Source organism: Papaver somniferum, chromosome 4, assembly GCF_003573695.1.
Source record: "Papaver somniferum cultivar HN1 chromosome 4, ASM357369v1, whole genome shotgun sequence".
Taxonomy (NCBI): Eukaryota; Viridiplantae; Streptophyta; class Magnoliopsida; order Ranunculales; family Papaveraceae; genus Papaver; species Papaver somniferum.
The window spans coordinates 148028382-148050840 of NC_039361.1; the positions used below are offsets into that span (position 1 = coordinate 148028382).

At 35.9% G+C, this 22459-nt stretch overlaps 2 protein-coding genes across 2 annotated transcripts; both read right to left on the minus strand.

Moving 5' to 3' along the window:
- Positions 1-345: 345 nt before the first annotated feature.
- Positions 346-1227, minus strand: LOC113273264 (F-box/kelch-repeat protein At3g23880-like). Its single transcript, XM_026523013.1, has one exon. The coding sequence runs from the start codon at positions 1225-1227 to the stop codon at positions 346-348; it is 882 nt and encodes a 293-aa protein (XP_026378798.1).
- Positions 1228-2054: 827 nt separating this feature from the next.
- On the minus strand, positions 2055-2594 carry LOC113273265. Its single transcript, XM_026523014.1, has one exon. The coding sequence runs from the start codon at positions 2592-2594 to the stop codon at positions 2055-2057; it is 540 nt and encodes a 179-aa protein (XP_026378799.1).
- Positions 2595-22459: the final 19865 nt, after the last annotated feature.

Below are 22459 nucleotides of genomic sequence, written 5' to 3' on the forward strand. Positions count from 1 at the left end.
ACTATGTGAAATCATCGAAACAAAGTTGATATGTTCTCTTTTAGTCATGAAGTATCTTTTTGAGAATTTCATTATGATATCGCTAGTTTTCGTACCTTTGCCAATTTATATTGACAAAAAGGGGGAGAATTACTTTGTAGTTCACAGTACATATACATATAGGGGTGCACATACCCTATCCATACCCGCCAACCCTACCCTACCCGTCAGTTTTTTAATCGTATCCTACCCTATCCACTATTTGGCGGGTAGGATGGCGGGTAAAGATTTTCTTAACCGCCAGTAAACGAGTAGGATGGCGGGTAAAGCTCGAAATTATCCTACCCTACCAGCATACCCGCCTATTTATACTATTGATCTCTGTCGTTGGTCGTTTAATCTGTTACCCAGTACCATATCTGCTATCTCTTCTGTAATGTTCATATGCTTACTCAATCTGTGATCCTTCATCGTCCACACAGCAGCATCATCCTTCTCATGCTTAAGAACAAGGCAGAGTTTTCCTTCCCATGTACCTAATTCTGACATGCCATGGTTAATCCAACAGTTGACAGGTAATGATGTGTCACGAAAGGTCTCATTACAGATGTCGAAGGACACTGTCACGCAAGAGGCTTTGGATTCAGAATGGCGAGCAACTGCAATCCAATAAAGAACACCATTAACAAGATGACCGCGATTTCTGTCCCAAGAAAAATCATACTGAATAAATCCAAGGCTTTTCCATGAATTCGATCTTAACGTATAAATTCTAGCTTCAGAAACTTCATTATCTGCAAAACCCACAATCCTTAACAACTTGTAATCACCAATCTTGCAATCGAAACCAAACCCATATGACATTTGTATACAACTTGCCACAGCTGAAGGAGACTCAATTGGGGTTGCTGGTACTTGTTTGTATTCTTTTGTATATGGGTTCCAAATGCAAATTTTCCCATAAAGTTCAATGCAAACCAAGCCATTACAAGAACCAATAAGTTGACTTGCACATTTCTTAGACATAAATGGATAATCAATCCCAACAGCCTTACCCAAATTTTTTGATGATAAAACATTGTGATCGACGGAACAAATGTAAATATCGGTAGGTTTACTATGGTCAGTTTTTTGATTGATAACCAGAAGATTAAAGTTATTCACTGTAATAGTATGTTGAAGATGTATTTCTATAAAATGGGGGTTTTTGAATAAATTATTGCACCAATTCCTACAAACACACCTCATTACAGATATGATTCAGGTGTTTTAATACAAAAAAAAAAAATGGTTATACCCGCCATCCTACCCTACCCGACCCGCCAGAGAATGGGTTGGGTAGGATCTTACCCGTTTAATGGCGGGCAGGGTGGCGGGTAAAATTTTTCTTAACCGTCAGTAAACGGGTAGGGTGGCGGGTATATGCCATATCCTACCCACCCTACGCGTTGTGCAACCCTATATACATATGGTTTACGGATCATTATGTAAGAGGGAGTGGTTTTCATTGTGAGATGAAGTATTGACTAAGGGGAAATGATACATATCACCTTAGTATTATTTTCAAAGTTGTGATACAATTGAACTTTGATGTTGTGTAATAATATTATGACAATGTATAACAATAATTTGTTATGAAATAACAAGTTGATAAGATAATATTCAAGATGAAGGATAACTAGATTATTGATAACAATTTAGATAAGTAACTCACTGCCTCATTCCTGAGAGATCAGTGCACTGCCTCATTCCTGAGAGAACAATATTCTTTACTAAACTCTTCTTGCCTCCCAAAAACAACAATAAGGAATGGATATAGACGTAACCGTAATACCAACTTTCAAGATGCGCAGATCCTAGTCGTTGGTACTAATAGCTAATTAATTAACTAAAACGATTAATTAAGTCCTAACTAATGCTAATTGTTTTACTATTACGTAACACAGGCTAAGGGCGCCTAATAAATGATATGGGAAGCCTGTTACATGATAATACTTCCTCCTGTAAAACATCCTTATCCTCAAGGATATAATTTTGGAAAATGAGCTCGGAAGAATAGGGATGTTGGAGTTGGACTATTGTATCAAAAGCCGAGGAATAGGGATGTTGTTCCGCAGAGTAACTCTTTCTCCCAGCAGAGATGCTGGCTCCACCTTAACCTGTCCTTGTTGATCCACCAATGAAAATTCTGGTACTGGTAATACAGGTGCTCCTAATTTCTTCTTGAGCTGGGACACATGAAAAACTGGGTGTATCCTTGACTCAACTGGCAGCTGGAGATTATGTGCTACTGACCCAATCTTTTCGACTACTTTAAAAGGGCCATAATACTTGGCTGATAGCTTGAGATTCCTTTTTAGGGCGATGGATGTTTGCCTATAAGGCTGTAACTTTAGATACACTTCATCTCCCACATCAAGTGATCCGTCCACCCTGTTTTTATCTGCAAAGAACTTCATCCTCTCTTGAGCCTTATGAAGATTCTCCTTGAGCAAACTCAGTACATGGTCCCTCTCCTTGATGTATTCCTCCATATCTGCAACAGCTGTAGTGACTGAGAGTGGAAAAGCCAAATGTGGTGGCTGATACTCATATAGTGCCTTAAAAGGGGTCATGCCTAGGCTGGTATGGTAGTTAGAATTATACCACCATTCAACTAAAGGTACCCACTTGCTCCAAACCTTAGGTTTATGGATTGACATGCATCTTAAGTAATTCTCTAAGCAAGCATTCACCCTCTCAGTTTGTCCATCTGTCTGAAGGTGGTAAGCTGTGCTTAGATTCAAACTGGTACCAATTGTGTGAAATATATCTTGCCATAAGTTGCTAATAAAGATCTTGTCTCTATCATATGTAATGGGTTGGCAACCCATGAAGCTTGAAAATATTATTGAGAAAATGTTGAGCTACTGTTGATGCAGTGAATGGATGGCTGAGAGCAATGAAATGACCATATGTGGTCAATCTATCTATGACCACCAGAATGACATCCTTACCTCCAGATTTAGGTAACCCTTCCACAAAGTCCATGGTTATGTATTTCCATGCATGGTCAGGTATTGGTAATGGTTGTAATAGCCCAGCTGGGTAAGTGTGCTCTCCTTTGTTTCGTTGACAAACATCACAAGTGGACACAAACTCAATAATGTCTTTCCCCATACCTGGCCAGTAGAAGTAAGCTTTTTCTCTCATATAGCTCCCTTGGATTCCATAGTGTCCTCCAATAGCTGAGGCATGTATGGAAGTGAGTATAAAATGCCTTATCCCATGACCATACCCCATATAAATCTTCTCTTTATGCCTCAGTATTCTATTATTGTAAGTATAGTTATTGACAACACCTGGGGAAATTAGTAGCTTTGATATGATGAAATTAGAAGCTATATCATCTTCATAAGTCAAGATAATATCCAAAGCCCAAGTAGGTTGAGAGGTGTTGATGGAGTTCAAGAATGAATTAGGTAGTCTTGATAAGGCATTTGCAGCTTTGTTCGCCATTCCCCTTTTATAATTGGTCTTGTTAGAGCATTGCTCGGTTGAACCCACCAAGCGTTGGTATGTCAAGTTTGGTTGTCATATTTTATTGAATCAAAACTCATGTTAAGAGTCGCTTGATTATGTACTAGAGTCAACTTTGTACATGTTAGCTTGAAAGTATTAGTCTATGAGACACTACAAGTTTTGCGAAGTCTTGAAGATGTGAAAAAGCAAGGAGATACAACGACAACAATCATCCTTCCACTTGAGGTAGTGATATTTTACTTGAACTGTTTCATTCTCTAACGTATCTTTCAAGTCGTGCATATTGAAAACATAACTGCGAAGCATATTTGAACTCAAGATAGACATAGTATTAAGGAATACAATACGAGGTTTATTGCTTAACCATTAAACTTTGTAGATAAGACATCACCATAATCATTTGAATGCTATTGTGATTATGTATGGGTATGAGGTGAGGATTTCATCCTAGGGAACAATGTTTACATGTGTTCTAAGGAAGTAAGTTCATAAACTTGTTTGTGGACCGAAAAGGAAATTTCCAGGTGTTATTGGTTTTGTTATTCATTGCATATCTTATGAACAACCAATATGTGTGATAGAGTATAACCGCTCAAAACTTGTTGTGTTCTTGGTAGAACTATTCACAAAGGCCCGACTTATGTATTGGTATAACTTTTATTAGTAAAAACGATCTTAAGTAATCACCTGTGGTATGATCGGATTTTGTATGTCTGACCAATTAAAAGGAAAGGGGAAACGATCCTTGTAAGGGGTGCAGTACATCAAACGGAACCGATCCTTGTACGGGGTGCAGCAAGGTTTATAGCAGAAAGGGGAACCGATCCTATGAAGATGTGCAACACGTTTTTAAGTAAAGGGGAACCGTCCCTATGGACATGTGCAACACATATAAGTTAGATACCATATATATGTGGGGAACCGATCCTAGTACCTAGTCAACCGAATTTTTGGAAAGCTAGTGTGACTATGCACAGTACTCACATGGAGGTAGAACCGAAACTTGTTTTGGTAGAACCGTAAACCCATGATTGTGATTGAATGTTGGTTTGATCAATCACATAGTTCTTGAAAGTCAGATGAACCAATTCTAAACTTGTTTGGAAGTGTGGCAAATCGGTTTCAAGGTTGTAAGTGTGAAAGAGAACTTACAAAGTAAGATTTCGAAAAACTTTGAACACGTGTTGTGAATGTTTATTTCTTTAATTGTTCAAAGATATTCCTTAACGGCTAAGGGAAGAGAATCCCGGGATCGAAACATAAGTAAGTTAAGAATTTTTTAATTAAGGTTATTAATTTCATTTTGTAGGGAAATTACAGAATTAGTAATGTGCATTTACTAATTAGATTTTCCGCGAGATTTCGATCGTTATTTTTGGACAGAGCATTTCCAGGAATTATGAAAACCAGATATGTGCTTTTATGAATATCTTGAGAATATTTTCGGTTTTGGAAATTCCTTGGTGTCCAACCTTCCTTGTCTATAAATACTTGAAGCTTGTCTTTCTAGCAAACTAATCCTTCGTAACAACAGATTTACTCTTTTGTTGTTGTTATTCGGAGAGGAGAGTAACCCAATTAGGCGAAATCTCTTATGGACGCTCAGTTTAAAGTCTTCTTTGGGATTGAGAAGCTCTAGCGTGTACATGTGGAAAACTTGATAATTGCGGTTTATCTTTTGTTTTCGATTGATTTGATTGACTAGCGGTGGTTGAAATCTGATCGCACCTAGTTTGTTTATTCTTGAGAATATTCTCTTCTGATATAAGATTCAAACTAGTTCAGAGTTTCGACATGGATCTTTAGACTGTTGTTAGTTCTAAAGACGATCTTGTGATAATCCATTGTTAACAAACTCCGTTCTATGCGTGATTGATCACAAGAGATTCAAGTGATTATGTGCAGGTTTTTATTGAATATTTAAGAAGATTTGAAGACAAATAGGATATTGAAGATCTGACTTGGGTTTTATAATCTTTGGTGTGCACAATACTTGTTTCGGTAAAAGAGGATCCAATTAATAATCGGTTTATCCTTGTGGTTGATTGGATTGATTAATTGAGTAGATCGGCATCAACACGATTCTTCGGATTAAAGGTGTTGTTGGCTTAATCTTAAACGATTACCTTTGGGTGATTGAATATAAGATAGATCTAAGGACCTGGCGAAGGAGTTTATGTTGAGATAAACGGAAGAGCCTTTGTCTGACTCATATCACTTGGTTGAATAGAGTTGATACCAAATAGATTTGTTGTTCCTTTACTGTTTGGAATACGAACCAAAGGAATTTTTCCAAGTACGTGACTTATTTATATGTGGGTATACAGAAGGAACTAGGTGAACTATAAGGTTAGTTACTTGGTCTCAACTATACGAAGTTAGTGTAATTTTGTGTAGCGGCTTAATCCTGAGAGTATTCAATTCTGGACTAGGTCCCGGGGTTTTTCTGCATTTGCGGTTTCCTCGTTAACAAAATCTTGCCGTGTCATTTACTTTTATATTCCGCATTATAATTGATTTATTACAATTAAAGTAAATTACACAAACGTTAATTCCTATTTACTTGATAAGAAATCCTATTGTGTTTGGTTAATTCTGAACCTTTGTATCAAGTAAACATACTTCGTTGTTGTATTGTCTCGATCTCGTATCCATAGACGATCACAAGAAGTGTAAACCAATTAGTTGTATTGTCTCGACTCAGTCCATAGACAATCACTTTCGGAGAAAGGACTTATAGGTAGGAAAAGTTTTATCTTGAGGTATATTTTGGTACCCTCGCCTTTTCAATTGGCATCAGAGCAGGCAAACACGAAAAGATCTAACAATCTATGTTTGGTGCGATCCAACCTATAAGAATTGAATCTAATGAATGATTCAGTTAACGTAAATCAAGACATCAAGAGTTATGAATTAACACTTGATGATGGCATCTACGATTCAATATCTGAAGAAATCATCTCTAGAGATTCTACGAGACAAGTCAATCTTGTTAATAATGTAGAAACCGATGACGACTGAAAATACGTCTACAAGAAGGGTTAGATGAAATTTCCGATGATGATGACTCAGATTTTGAACAATAAGTAGAAGAGGATGTCTCATAACACTCTAAACTGCTGGAACCCTTGAAAAATGAAAAGCTGAGAACTTCGGGTTTTCTTGGTTTTATAACTCCTCTTTGTCGTGATAACAAGAAATTGAAGTAGGTTTTTCAAGGATATTATATTAGTTACCAAAATCGTGATTATCTTCTTAAATATCATACAAACGATCTAAATTCTAAGAAATTAGAATGTAAAAATCTTCGAAGAGAACTGTTTTTGTCGGAAAAGAAACGTGCTGAATCGGAAGCAATGTTTAATTCTCGACAAGTACAGGGTCTTGAAAAAAAAGCCAGTGCTAATTTCTCTCAAACAAAATTATTAGAGAAAGTACGTGATGTTGCTCTTGAAAAAATTCACTTGTTGGAAGAGAAACTTGTTGAATCTGATTTAAGAATTAACTCTCAACAAAAGAGTTTTGAAGAGAAAGAAGGTGTATATCTCTCACGAGAAAAACGCCTTGAGGCTGATCTAGCCGGTGCTCTTGATAAAATCAAGATGTTGGAAGAAGAAAATTTGGAACTGAAAAAGTCCAATGAAAGCTCAAACAAGTTAACCTCAATGTTAGAAGCAAGTAGAAATCATCGTGATACACGAGGATTGGGCTATAAGAGAATAAATGCTTCAAATATTAGCAAAAAGGTAAAATTTGTTAAAGCTACAAAGTCTTCTAAACCAGAGGCTTCCATTGATGACAAAGATGCTCATATTTCTTGTAAAGAAGAAAAATCTGTCAAGCCTAAGAATAATGTTCAACCAGCAGTAATCAAAGAAGGTACTTCGGCTAATGTCAAGAAAGCAACAACGTTGAACAAAGATAAGAGGAAGAAGAAGAAGACTCGTCGAGCTCCAATGCAAGAGGATCCACAAAAATGTAACATTAAAACTCATACTTCGTATATTTATACTAAGCATTGTTATCATCGTGGTAATAAAGGACACTTGCAATGGGGATGCAAGGTTCGTAAGATGCAAAGTGCTCTTTCTTTTGTATCAAATGAATTGGCTAAGTTTGCTCCTCATAAGAACTCAGATCGTTATTGTCCTAAGTTTAGGCAAAAGAATTATTATAATGATAGTTCAAATTTTGCATATCACTCGACAAGGTCATCCCATAAAAGACCCAATTATAGAAAGAGAGGTGAACTTATTAAATGCAAAGACAAGATCTGATGTTCCAAATTGGATAAAGGGTGTTTCGCAAAATATTCAAAAGGACAATGATCCTAATGAAATGAAGGAGAAAGCTTCTCCTGCGAAACCCAACACTATATGGGTCCCGAAGTCCTCCATATCCAAGAAGGGACCAAAATTTAGTCACATGAATGACTCTCAGTTGTCAATTGTTGGTGACAATAATTACAAGAGTCTTCTTGAAAGACTAAAGAAAGACATTATGTCTGAAATCTCTTGTACTAGTAAAGGTTGTGATAATGACACTCTTCATCACAAGTCAAAGAAGAAAAACAAGAGATGGAACAAGAGAAAACAAACCAAGCAAGAGGTCAAGAATGATGATTCTGTCTTAGTCACTCGTGACGAACAAGACAAGGATCAACTCAACACAACCTAGTTGTGTTGATATGTGCATGCTCACCTTGGTTCTCAATCTTTTGAAATGTTAGGAAGCACGTGAGAAAACTAAGAACATGATTTCTCGGTTATTATATGACTAATTAACATCTTTAGGGAGATTGCTTTTCTTCTATACTCATACATGATCTATCTATATTTGAGATTTATATAGAAACAGTAATTGTGAGTTTATGATGTTGATATCTACTGATCATATATGTGTATCTCTTGTTTTTACGGTTAAAACGAGCCAAAAATCACTGAATTCGGACATCATATGCAACAGTTATGTCGAAAACAGTTTAGTGTTGTGATCTGTCACAAATAACTCTTTGAGAATCGATCCTAGTACCCTGTCATAGTAATGGAACCGATCCTAGTACCATGTCATGGTGAGGGAACCGATCCTAGTGAGAGGTCCCCTTACGAAGAAGAGTAAAAACTGTTTTGCGCATAACTTTTTCGTCCGAACTCGGAATGACCTCATTCCTTTTGTGTTGGTTTCGTAATTCAATTTACTAAAATATTGAGGTAATTGCAATACTTGATTTTATGTTGAATATTTATGGTGTATTGAAAATTGATTTATGGGATGTTTGATTTCGGTTTCACTACCTTAATATTCGATCTCATATATTGTGAACCCTTATGGTTTGGGTGAGTTTTTGATTTAGCGGGATTAAGTTCTAGCTCTAGTAGGTAGGCTTTATCAAAGGATCATGAGGGGTTATTGTATAAACAATATGTGAAAAAGTCACAATATGTTGAATCGGTTTTGGTTCAGCATAAAAGCATATGTGTTTCGACGGTTTTCAACTTTTGCTTGCAATTGTTAAAACCGGTTTTCAACCTTTCTCTGGTAAAGGTTGAGGTGTGTTGTTATTATTTTGTTTATGCATAAGGATGACAATGTGGTGATATTTCGATATGAATTATCCCTGGACGAAGATGCTATCATATTGGAGAAGTGGATGAGAAATTTGAGGTAACAATCTTGTTAGTTAATTGTTTTCCTGTTTAAGAAAAGCCTGAGTTTATATTATATATATTTGTTGCTTTTGCTTAACAAAATTTCGGTTCAATTGATATTTATTCCATGATGTGTGTGTGGATGTGTGTTTCAATTGGTTCTGGTCAAGAAAAACTATTGTTATCTTGCTTTACTGTGTGGTGTCAATTGTTTAGGCTTACAGAATTTTGGTACATTGATGTGTATGTGATTCAATTGGTTCTGGTTAATAAAAACCATTGTTATCTTGCTTTTGTATGGTATCAATTGTTTAGGCTTACAAAATTACGGTGCAATTGCGGTGCTTTTAATGTCTATGTTGTTTCAATTGCTTCCGGTTGAGGTGAATAATTATGCAAGTTGATTTATTTTGGTTTGTATGAATTATTTATGGCTTAACTAAATAATTTGTGTACGGGATGAGTTGTTTAGTCCAATTCGATTCCGGATAAGAAACTACGCTAATTCTGATCTTAGTTTGTCTTATCAAAGTAAGGTTTCGGTTATTCAAGTCTAATCGAATGCCTAAACAAGGAATGCTAGTTAACTAACCTAGTACTTGTCTTGTTTAAAATTGAAAGATCTAAGTTTATGGATAATTAGAACCTGATGAGAAAAATGGAGTTTATCTTTATTTTGGTCTTATCGAATAAGAGGTTGTTTTTGAACAATCGGTTTAGCAAAGGGACTAATGTGCTTAGTTGGTTTTGGTTTGCTAAACTAATTTGGAAAAATTATTTCGGACAATTGTTTCCTTGGTAACATATCAAAATAAGACTACTTGTAGTTTCGGTTTTGATATTGGTTATCAGAACGTGATGTGTGGAACCCTCGTTCCTAACTCTACATGTTTGCAAGTCTATTTTGAGATTTGTAAGATTCTTTTCGTGTTGTCCTTTATTTTTTCGTTTCTTTGTCATTTTTGTAACAAAAAGGGGGAGAAATATATGGAGTAAACAGGTGATGCTGGCATTGATTTTATATTGATTGGCATCGCTAGGGAAAAGAATATTGGTACTTGAATGTTTTATCTAACGAAAGAGTGAAAGCACAGACTAAGGGGGAGTAACATGTCATATAAATTGGTATAACAAAGACGTGGGGATTGAATATCTACCTATCTTCCTTGGGGGGGTATTAGCTTTGTTATTATAATGTCAACAACGGCATTTTCAAGGATTGAATGTAAGCAGTTTTACTATGCTGTTGAATAGGGAATCAAACGGATTGTAATGAATTCTTGTAATTTGTTTATCCATATGATGCAAGAGTTTTTTCACTAAAATTGACAAAGGGGGAGATTTTTAGAGCATTGCTCGGTTGAACCCACCAAGCGTTGGTATGTCAAGTTTGGTTGTCATATTTTAGTGAATCAAAACTCATGTTAAGAGTCGCTTGATTATGTACTATAGTCAACTTCGTATAGGTTAGCTTGAAAGTATTAGGATATGAGACATTACAAATATTGTGAAGTCTTGAAGATGTGAAGAAACAAGGAGCTACAACGACAACAATCATCCTTCCACTTGAGGTTAGTGATATTTGACTTGAATTGTTTCATTCCCTAACGTATCTTTCAAGTCGTGCATATTGAAAACATAACTGCGAATCATATTTGAACTCTAGATAGACATAATATTAAGTAATACAATACGAGGTTTATTGCTTAACCATTAAACTTTGTAGATAATACATCGCCATAATCATTTGAATACTATTGTGATTATGTATGGGTATGAGGTGAGGATTTCATCCTAGGGAACAATGTTTACATGTGCTTTAAGGAAGTAAGTTCATAAACTTGTTTGTGGACCGAAAAGGAAATTTCCAGGTGTTATTGGTTTTGTTATTCATTGCATATCTTATGAATAACTAATATGTGTGATAGAGTATAACCGCTCACAACTTGTTGTGCTCTTGGTAAAACTATTCACAAAGGCCTGACTTATGTATTGGTATAACTTTTATTAGTAAAACCGATCTTAAGTAATCACCTGTGGTATGATCGGATTTTGTATGTTTGACCAATTAAAAGGAAAAGGGAATCGATCCTTGTAAGGGGTGCAGTACATCAAAGGGAACCGATCCTTGTATGGGGTGCAACAAGGTTTATAGCAGAAAGGGGAACCGATCCTCTGGACATGTGCAACACGTTTTTAAGCAAAGGGGAACCGACCCTATGGACATGTGCAACACATATAAGTTAGATACCATATATATGTGGGGAACCGATCCTATTACCTAGTCAACCGAATTTTTGGAAAGCTAGTGTGACTATGCACAGTACACACATGGAGGTAGAACCGAAACTTGTTTTGGTAGAACCGTAAACCCATAATTGTGATTGAATGTTGGTTTGATCAATCACATAGTTCTTGAAAGTCAGATGAACCAATTCTAAACTTGTTTGGAAGTGTGGCAAATCGGCTTCAAGGTTATAAGTGCGAAAGAGAACTTACAAAGTTAAGATGTCGAAAAACTTTGAACACGTGTTGTGAATGTTTATTTCTTTAATTGTTCAAAGATATTCCTTAATGTCTAAGGAAAGAGAATCTCAGGATCGAAACATAAGTAAGTTAAGAATCTTTTAATTAAGGTTATTAATTTCATTTTGTAGGGAAATTACAGAATTAGTAATGTCCATTTACTAATTAGACTTCCGAGAGATTTCGATCGTTATTTTTGGACAGAGCATTTCCAGGAATTATGAAAACCAAATATGTGCTTTTATGAATATCTTGAGAATATTTTCGATTTTGAAAATTCCTTGGTGTCCAAACTTCCTTGTCTATAAATACTCGAAGTTTTCCTTTCTAGTAAACTAATCCTTCGTAACAACAAATTTACTATTTTCTTGTTATTACTGGTGTAGCCGCCTATTCGGGGAGGGGAGTAACCTAATTAAGCGAAATCTCTTACGGCCGCTCAGTTTAAATTCTTCTTTGGGATTGAGAAGCTCTAGTGTGTACCGTTGGTGGGAAACTAGATAATTGCGGTTTATCTTTTGTTTTCGATTGATTTGATTGACTAACGGTGGTTGAAATATGATTGCACCTAGTTTGTTTATTCTTGAGAATATTCTCTTCTGATATAAGATTCACTCAAACTAGTTCAGAGTTTCGACATGGATCTTTAGACTGTTGTTAGTTCTAAAGACGATCTTGTGATAATCCATTGTTAACAGACTCCGTTCTGTGCGTGATTGATCACAAGAGATTCAAGTGATTGTGTGCAGGTTTTTATTGAAGATTTAAGAAGATTTGAAGACAAAGAAGATATTGAAGATCTGACTTGGGTTTTATAATCTTTGGTGTGCACAATACTTGTTTCGGTAAAAGATCCAAACAATAATCGGATTATCCTTGTGGTAGATTGGATTGATTAATTAAGTAGATCGGCATCAACACGATTCTTCGGATTAAAGGTGTTGTTGGCTTAATCTTAAACGATTACCTTTGGGTGATTGAATATAAAATATATCTAAGGAGTTTATGTTGAGATAAACGGAAGAGCCTTTGTCCGACTCATATCACTTGGTTGAATAGAGTTGATACCAAACAGATTTGTTGTTTACGAACCAAAGGAATTTTTCCAAGTACGTGACTTATTTATAAGTTGTAGGTGTGGGAATACAGAAGGAACTAGGTGAACTATAGGGTTAGTTATTTGGTCTCAACTATACGAAGTTAGTGTAATTTTGTGTAGCGGCTTAATCCTGAGAGTATTCAATTCTGTACTAGGTCCCTGGGTTTTTCTGCATTTGAGATTTCTTCTTAACAAAATCGCTGTGTCATTTAATTTTATATTCCGTATTATAATTGTTTTATTATAATTAAAGTAAATTACACAAATGTTAATTCCTATTTACTTGATAAGCAATCCTATTGTGTTTGGTTAAGCCTAAACCTTTGTATCAAGTAAACATACTTCGTTTTTGTACTGTCTCGATCTCGTATCCATAGACGATCACACGAAGTGTGAACCGATTATTTGTATTGTCTCGACTCAGTCCATAGACAATCACTTTCGGAGAAAGGACTTATAGGTAGGAATTTTTTTATCTTGAGGTTTGGGTACCCTCGCCTTTTCAGATCTCATAATCAAATCCCAATAGTTTCATAATCCATCTCTGCTGTAATACAGTGGACATCTTCTGCTCCATAAAGTATTTGAGGCTTTGTTGGTTAGTATGGATGATAAAGTGATTTCCCATCAAGTAGCTTCTCCATTTAGTTACTGCAATGACTATGGCTAACAACTTCTTTTCATAAGTAGACAGACCCACAGATTTAGGTCCCAATGGTTTGTTGTAAAATGTTATAGGCCTTCTTCTTGCATCAAAACAGCACCAATACCCCTTGCACATGTATCAGTTTCTAAGATGAAGGTCTTGGAAAAATCTGGTAAAGCTAGGATTGGAGTGTTGCTCATAATCTGCTTAAGCTGTCTAAAGGCACTCTCAGCATCTTCTGTCCAATTAAAATCATTATTTTTCAAAAGATTAGTCAGTGGCTTGAAAATGATGCCACACCCTTTAACAAACTTTCTATAGTATCCTGTAAGCCCAAGAAACCCCTCAATTTCTTAAGGAAGGAAGGTGTAGGCCATGAGACCATGCTAGCTATTTTTGAAGGGTCAGCTACAACTCCATTAGCTGTGATGATATGACCCAAATACTCCAATTCCTCTTGTGCAAAATAACTTTTAGAATGTTTAGCATATAGTTTGTGTTGTCTCAGTAGATCTAAAACGATCCTCAAATGCTTAACATGTTCTTCTTGTGAAGTACTATAGATTAGGATATCATCAAAGAACACCAACACAAACTTCCTCAAATATGGCTTGAACACTTCATTCATGAGTGCTTGGAAGGTAGCTGGGGCATTAGTTAACCCAAATGGCATCACCTTGAACTCATAATGTCCTTCATGGGTCCTAAAAGCTGTCTTGTGAACTTCATCTATATGCATTAGGATTTGATGATAACCTGACCTGAGATCCAGTTTTGTAAACACCATTGCTCCATTGAGCTCATCCAACAACTATTCAATTATGGCTATGGGAAATTTATCCTTTATGGTGATATCATTAAGTCTCCTGTAATCAACACAGAACCTCCATGTATTGTACTTCTTATTCACTAGAAGGATTGGAGTTGCAGATGGACTATGGCTTGTTTGAATAATACCAGCTTGTAGCATCTCCTTGACATAATCAATAACAGATTTTTGCACATAAGGAAATCTATAGGGTCTTTGAGTGGTGGGAATTGCATTGGGTTTAAGGGGTATTCTATGGTCTAATGTTCTTGGTGGAGGTGGAGATTTAGGTTCTTCAAAAACACCAGTAAACTCTTGTAGTAGTTGTTATATGGGTGGTGGAATGTCTTGTTTGGGTAGGGTGGGCGAAATTGAAAAGAGGTGACCAATTATACCATGGGATCTATTCTTAAGAAATTTGGTAACATCATTGGTGCGGATCATCCTCAATGAAGGTTTCTCTCAATCCCCAGAGAGAGTGATTTTCTTATCCTTGTGAATAAAGTTGATGCAGAGTTTCTCAAAGTTGAATACTACATCTCCCAATGCCCTGAGCCAATCTGCTCCCAGAACCATGTCACATACACCAAAAGGTAATAGTCTCAGATCCCCATTTAATTTGTTGCCTTGCATTGACCATTAGAGATGTATACACATTACAGAGCTGACTGTCCTATCACCATTTGCCACTATGACCAAGAGTTGAGCTGTCTGTTCCACTGAATAATCCAACTGTTAAGCTAAGTCTTTATCTATGAAGCTGTGAGTACTACCTGTATCAATCAGAATGGAAATGAACCTCTTGTTGACATATCCAGGTATTCTGATGGTGTCACAACTAGTACATCCAGTAAGAGCATGGAGGGATATTTTCATGTCAGACTCAATAGGAGAATCACCATCTTCTTCTTCATCTTCTCTCAATCCTTGATGTTCATTTGGTTCCTTTTGTTCTTCTAAGGCCAACATGTACAACTGTTGTTGCTTACATTTATGACCAAATGTGAACTTCTCATCACAGTTATAACATAATCCTCTTTCCTTCCTATCCTTCAACTGCTCATAAGTAAGTTTTTTGACAGGTGGATAATTGGTTTTTGAGTTAAAAGTTTTGGGTTGAAAGGGTGTTCTAGGAATGGTTTTGGGTGGATTGGTTATTGTAAAGTTGCTTGTGGTTTTTGTGGAGGTGGAAGGCAAATAAGAAGTGGTAGGGTATGACTTGTAAGTATATTTAAGTTTCTTTTGTTGTCCCTCTACAAACATCTCTTGTAATCTAGCTAATTGGAAGGCCTCAGATAGAATGGAGGGTTTAAACATTTGTATGGTAGTCTTTATTTCATCCTTCAGTCCACTCATGAAACTGAGGACAAATTAAGCTTCAGTCATGTGTGGGTTTTTTACTAAGCATAATGTCTTTGAGTGTCTCAAACCTTTCGAAATACTCTTCCACAGTAGATATTTGAATAATCTTGTTGAACATACCCACATAGTTGTCATTTGCTATATCTTCAAATCGAGTGCAAATTGCAAGACAAAAATGAGACCAAGAGATAGGACCCTTACCAAGATGGTAGTCAAAGAACCATGAATCTGCTTTACCCTCCATGTATAAAGAAGCAGTACCCACATAATCTATTTCCTCAATGCCCTTGTTGATAAAGAAGAATCTTTCGCATTTACGAAGCCATCCCTTTGGGTTGTCGCCGTCAAATCTGGGAAAATCCAACTTTGGGGGTCTGTGAGAGAGGTAGTTGTTGTTAGACAGGCCATGCGTACCTTCTACATGTGATCCTTCAGCGTATTCATTGTCCTTTGATTCCTCTTCTACTGACTTGTTTTTGACATTTGATGTTATCTCATTTAATACTGCCATAGTACTCTTCTGTGACTCAGCGTTTTGGAGAAGCAGTCTCTGTAGTAATGACATCAATCTCTCAGTCTTATCAGCATCTTCCTTTCTTTGAGTAGATCCACGATCTGCTATTGCTGTTAGGTCTTCTTTCAAATTTGTAAACAAATATTTCATCTCTCTAGAGTGATTTTCGAAGTTTTTCTCTAACTCCTTAATTGTTGGTCCTGTCATGATAGATCTAACCTTCTCTTGATACCAATTATTATGAAATAACAAGTTGATAAGATAATCACAGATTCAAGATGAAGGATAACTAGATTATTAATAACAATTTAGATAAGTAACTCATTGTCTCATTCATGAGAGATCAGTGCACTGCCTCATTCCTGAGAGAACAATATTCTTTACTAAACTCTTCTTTCCTCCCAACAACAACAACAAGGAAGAGATATAGACGTAACCCTAATACCAACTTTCAAGATGCGCAGATCCTAGCCGTTGGTACTAACAGCTAATTAACTAAATAAAAACGATTAATTAAGTCCTAATTAATGCTAACTGTTTTACTATTACGTAACACAGGCTAAGGGCGCCTAATAACTGATAAGGGCAGCATGTTACATGACATAATTGAGAACAACTGTTTTTTATTGTTATGGCTACGGATCTTCAACAACTATGATACTAAGTTGAAAACGTTAAGAATCACTGGAGTACTTGGAGTGACGAAGAATTCAAGGAATGTTGAAGAACCAAGGAAATCAAGCATTTGGATGAGAAGCTACCAAGTTTATTTATTCTGTAATCCATATGTATTGATAGATTTGTCACTAAAACTGACAAAGGGGGAGATTGTTAGAGCACTTCTCGGTCGAACTCTCAAGCGTTTCTATCTCAAGCTTGTTTGTCAAGTTTAGTTGTCAAAACTATAAGTCTTGATTTCTACTCTACTTATAGCTATGTCTCAGATTAGGATAAATGTGTAATTGATATTTAAACTTTACGGCGTTCATCGATTGAAGACGAAGAACCGCTAAAGGGAACTTGTAGAACTTCATCAACAAAAGGTATGTGGAGACTTGAACTCATTTATCACTCATAAGTCTATTCTATTCTATCTCCTATTAAAACAAAAGTCGTATAGCTACATAGACTTTACATTATACACATTTGTTATTTCGAGCTGAGTTTAATTCGCTTATATCTTTCTCGAAATATGTGTTGGTAAGCTTTTTGATTTAACCACGTTCATCATTATTCTTGAGAAAAGTCAAAAGATAATCATGTGAAAATCACTTGGTAACATCTTACATGATTTGTGTGAGACAATCATTTGATGTAGGCTCGGAATGTTTCGTATTGGTCATTCGATCACTTGAAAATTGCTTATAAGCTAATAGTTTGTGTGAGACAGCTATTGTCGTCTTCTAAGAATGTTTCAATGATTGAAATGGGAGTTAATAGATAAGGCCATGTCTAGATACATATAGTTTGTGTACTTAGTGTACGAACTGTTTTGACGGAATTCAGGACCGGAAGTTTGCATACCTGTTCGCAAACTTATTCAACTGTTTAAGTCGGGGTACTTAAGTTTGCATACCCGTTCGCAAACTGATTTAACTTTTGAAGTCCGGGAACCAAGTTTGCGTACCCGTTCGCAAGCGGTTTCAATTGAATTAGGTCTGGAGCTAAAGTTTACGTACCCATTTGCAAACTGTCGGCTTGTGACCAATGTACGGAACTTAAGTTTGTGTACCCGTTTGCAAACTTAAGTGGTTTAAGTTCTTAAACCGGGTATGTATGGTTTCATAATCATGAACAAATATATTTATAAATTAAGGAATGCAATCTTTGCAAACCGTGGCTAAAATGTTCATGAACTGATTCTTTTGAATCAATCCGATTTTGCTTCAATTGTGTCTTGTATACTTTTATGAGAATATAAAAATTGAACAACTCTATGATTAACACAATTAGATTCATTTGATTATCAATTGATCTAGAAGTGTTAAGATGAACAAGGTTAAGAGAAAAGTGTTCATACGGCTAACTTCGGTTAAGTCATCCATATCTAAATGAAGGTATTTTTCATTTGTGTGTAACAAGCTAAAGGCCATCTAACGGTGGAAAGATATAAGCTTGAATCTTAAATCAGGTTTCATCTAACGGTGAATATTGAATGCTTTGTTACCAAGGTAACATTGATTGCAAACCCTGATTTGAAGACTAAAAAGACGAGGGTACCCAAATATACCTCAATCTAAAACTTTTCCACCTATAAGTCCTTTCTCCGAAAGTGATTGTCTATGGACTGAGTTGATACAATACAACGAATCAGTTACACTTAGTGTGATCGTCTATGGATACGAGATCAATACAATACGACAACAAGATAACTTGCGTGATTGACTATGGATACAAGATCAAGACAATACAACAACGAAGTATGATTACTAGATAATAGGTTCAGACTTAACCAAACACAATAAGATTGCTATCAAGTAATTAGGAATTAACGTTTGTGTATTTTTACTTCTAATTATAATAAAAAAATTATAATTGTGGAAACAGAAAAGTAAAAGATACAGCAAGATTTTGTTAACGAGGAAACCGCAAATACAGAAAAACCCCGGGACCTTGTCCAGAATTTAATACTCTCAGGATTAAGCCGTTATACAAAATCTAAACCAACTTTGTATAGTTGAGACCAAGCAACTAAACCTATAGTCCACCTAGTTCCGTATGTATCCCTGCGCTTCCAACTTGCAATAAGTCACGCACTTGGAACAATTCCTTTGGTTCGTATTCCAAACAGTAAAGGAACCACAAATTTGTTCGGTAACAACTCTTTTCAAAAGGTTCTTAGATCAATCTATTAACAACTACCAAAGTAATTGTCTAGACTATGCAATCAATACTCTTAATCACAAAGAAACGTATAGATGCCGATCTGCTCAACTAATCAATCAAGGTTATCATAAAGAGAAACCGATTATAGTTGGATCCCCAGTCGATCAAGTTTTGTGCACACCAAAGATTATGAACTCAAATAAGAAATCTTATTTGTCTTCAAATCTTCTTAGATCTTCAATAAACACCTGCACACAATCAACTTGAATCTCTTATGATCAATCATACACAGAACAGAGTCTGTTAACAATGGATTATCACAAGACGTATTTAGATCTATAAACAGTCTAAAGATCCCCGTCGATATTTCGATCTAGTTTGAGTGAATCTTATATCAGAAGAGAAGATTCTCAAGCGTAAACAAACTAGGTGCAATCAAAGTTTAACAACCGTTAGTCAATCAAATCAATCGAAAACTAATAATAAATTGCAATTATCTAGTTTCCCACCAACGGTACTCGTAGAGCTTCACAATCCCAAAGAAGTCTTTAAAACGAGCGGTCGTAAGAGATTTCGCCTAATTAGGGTACTTTCCTTTCCGAATAGACGGCTCCACCAGTAACAACACAACTAGGTAGTTTTGCTGGTTCTGAGGATTAGTTTGCTCAAAATGCAAACTTCAATATTTATAGACCAAGGAAGTTTGGACACCAAGGAATTTCCAAAACCGAAAATATTCTCAAGATACGCAATATATTTCCAAATTCGGTTTTCATAATTCCTGGAAATGATCTGTCCAAATATAGACCGAAATCTCAGTAGAAAATCTCCAATTAGTAAATTCACATTACCATTTTTTATTTTCGAAAGATATGCGTTTTAATTACTAGAAATTAAAATCATATAAAACTAAAAACCTTAATTAAAAGATTCTCAATTTATTTCGATCCAGGATTCTCCTTTAGTTATTAAGGAATATCTTTGAACAATAAAAGATAAGAGTTACTGCACATGTTCAAAGTATGTCGACATCTTACTTTGTAAATTATTTTTCATATTTACAATCTTGGAACCGATTTTCCACACTTCCAAAAGAGTTTATAATTGGTTCATCTGACTTCCAAGAACTATGTGATTGATTATCCTATCAAATCACCATTAATGGGTTTCACGGTTCTACTAAAACACAAGGCTTCGGTTCTATGTCCATATGGGTACTAGGATAGGTCACACTAGCTTTTCAAAAAATGGTTGACTAGGTACTAGGATAGGTTACCACATAATTATGGTATTTAACTTGTAATCGGTTGCACAAGTCATAGGATCAGTTACCAATTACTAAGACTTGTTGTAACTCTTACAAGGATCGATTCCACATGCTTGTGATCGGTTGCACCTCTTACTAGGATCGGTTTTCAAATGCCTAGAGTTGGTCATACCAATTATAATATATCGATCATACCATCTCAGGTGATTACTTAAGATTGGTTTCACTAATAAAAGTCATACCAATACAAAAGTCAGGCATTGTGAATAGTTTTACCAAGATACATAAACAAGTTATGAGCGGTTATACTAAACACACATATTGGTAATTTAAAGATTTGCAATGAATAACAATACCAATGAGCCTAGAAATTTCCCTTTCGATTCATAAAACAAGCTTATGAATTGTACTTCCTTTAAACTAATGTAAAACATTGTTTCCTAGGACGAAATCTTCACCCACACCCATACATAATCACAATAGCATTCATACGATTATGTCGATGTCTTATATACGAAGTTCAAAAGATAGGCGTTATACTTCGTATTATAATTCCTTAATACTATGTCTAACTAGAGTATAATCATTCACAGCTTCGCAGTTATGTTTTCAATATGCACGACTTGAAAGATATGTTAGGAATGAAACATTTCAATTCAAATATTACAAACCTCAAGAGGAAGGATGATGTCATCGACGTAGCTCTTTACTTCTTCACATTCTTCAAGTCTTCACATAATACTTGTAAGTCTCATATCCTAGTAAATTTATAGCTAACCTATACGAAGTTGACTCTAGTAAATAATCAAGCGACTCTTTATATGAGTTTTGGTTCGCTAAAATATGACAACCAAACTTGACATATCAACGCTTGGTGGGTTCAACCGAGCAATGCTCTAACAAAGATTATATAAGGGAGAACTCTAGCAACTGGGAAACCTAATACCAAATGCGTAGAGTCCTGCTGGGATTCATAGGCGTTAGGAACACGACTTTACCTTAATCAGTGTGAGATTGGTTAGGGCTCAACCACATTCCAGTTCGAAGTTAACTTGTAGTAGGCTAGAGTCTGTAGCGGCTTAATACAGTGTGTTGTTCAAATCTGGACTAGGTCCCGGGGTTTTTCTGCATTTGCGGTTTCCTCGTTAATAAAACTTCTGGTGTCTGTGTTATTTCTTTTCCGCATTATATTTTCTATATAATTGAAATATCACAGGTTGTGTGTAGTTCAATCAATTGGTAAATCCAACCTTTGGTTGTTGCTTGAAATTTATTGACGCCTGGATATTGGTCTTTGGTCCCATCCAAGTTATTTCTCATATTGATCCGGCTCACAAATTCCTATCTGTTCAATTTCAGGTTGATTTGAGAAATTAAGATATAACTCTTATATATATTTTCCTTGATTGAGTCTGACTGTCTAGTCGATTATATTGGAGTTTGTCCATACAGATTCCTAAACAAAATATTGGGTGTGGTTGTTAGACCCCCGCTTTTTCAATTGGTATCAGAGCAGGAGAACACGTTTAAGACCTCATAAGTTTGTGCTTGTAGCAATCTGACTCAGTGTACATATTTACTATCTCAAACAACGCATCACCAGTACATAAACGGTCTGACTTGGTTCAAAGCTTTGTTTCTCTTGAGAAATCTCTCACATCTTCTCCATTGTATGAAACTATGTATAACTGAGAAAGACGCCTAGATAAACAGTTGGATGATCTTTCAGATGAAAGTGATTCATACGAGGGATACGATGTTGATGAGGAAATCTCGCAATACAACAAGCTTTTTTTACCATCTCATAAAGAAAAGGAAGTCAACATCTAGCTTGGCGGAGTTTCTGACCCCTTTCGGTCTAGAAAACAAAAAATTGAGAAAACTCTTTAAAGGATATGATTTTGGATATAGTCTGTTACAATCCCTTGTTAAAGACCATGAAGAAGATGTGCGTTCAAAAAATTCTGACTGTGAAAATCTTCGTCGAAATCTCTTTATGTTGAAAGAAAAACTTGCAGAATCTGATGCAAGGTGTGACTCTCAACAAAATTGTTTCAATGACAGAGAAAGTTTATTTCTCTCTCGAGAAAAACGCCTTGAGGCTGATTTAGTTGCTGCTCTTGATAAAATCAAGATGTTGGAGGAGGACTTAAAAAATACTAGTTCTAACAAATTAACCACTATGCTAGGAGCAAGTGAAAATCATCGTGATACCTGAGGATTGGGCTATAAGGGAATAAATGCTCCAAGTATTAGCAAAGA

Coding starts and splice junctions, on each gene's coding strand:
- LOC113273264 (XM_026523013.1), bottom strand. CDS start 1,227: ATGAGGTGTGTTTGTAGGAATTGGTGCAATAATTTATTCAAAAACCCC.
- LOC113273265 (XM_026523014.1), bottom strand. CDS start 2,594: ATGACCCCTTTTAAGGCACTATATGAGTATCAGCCACCACATTTGGCT.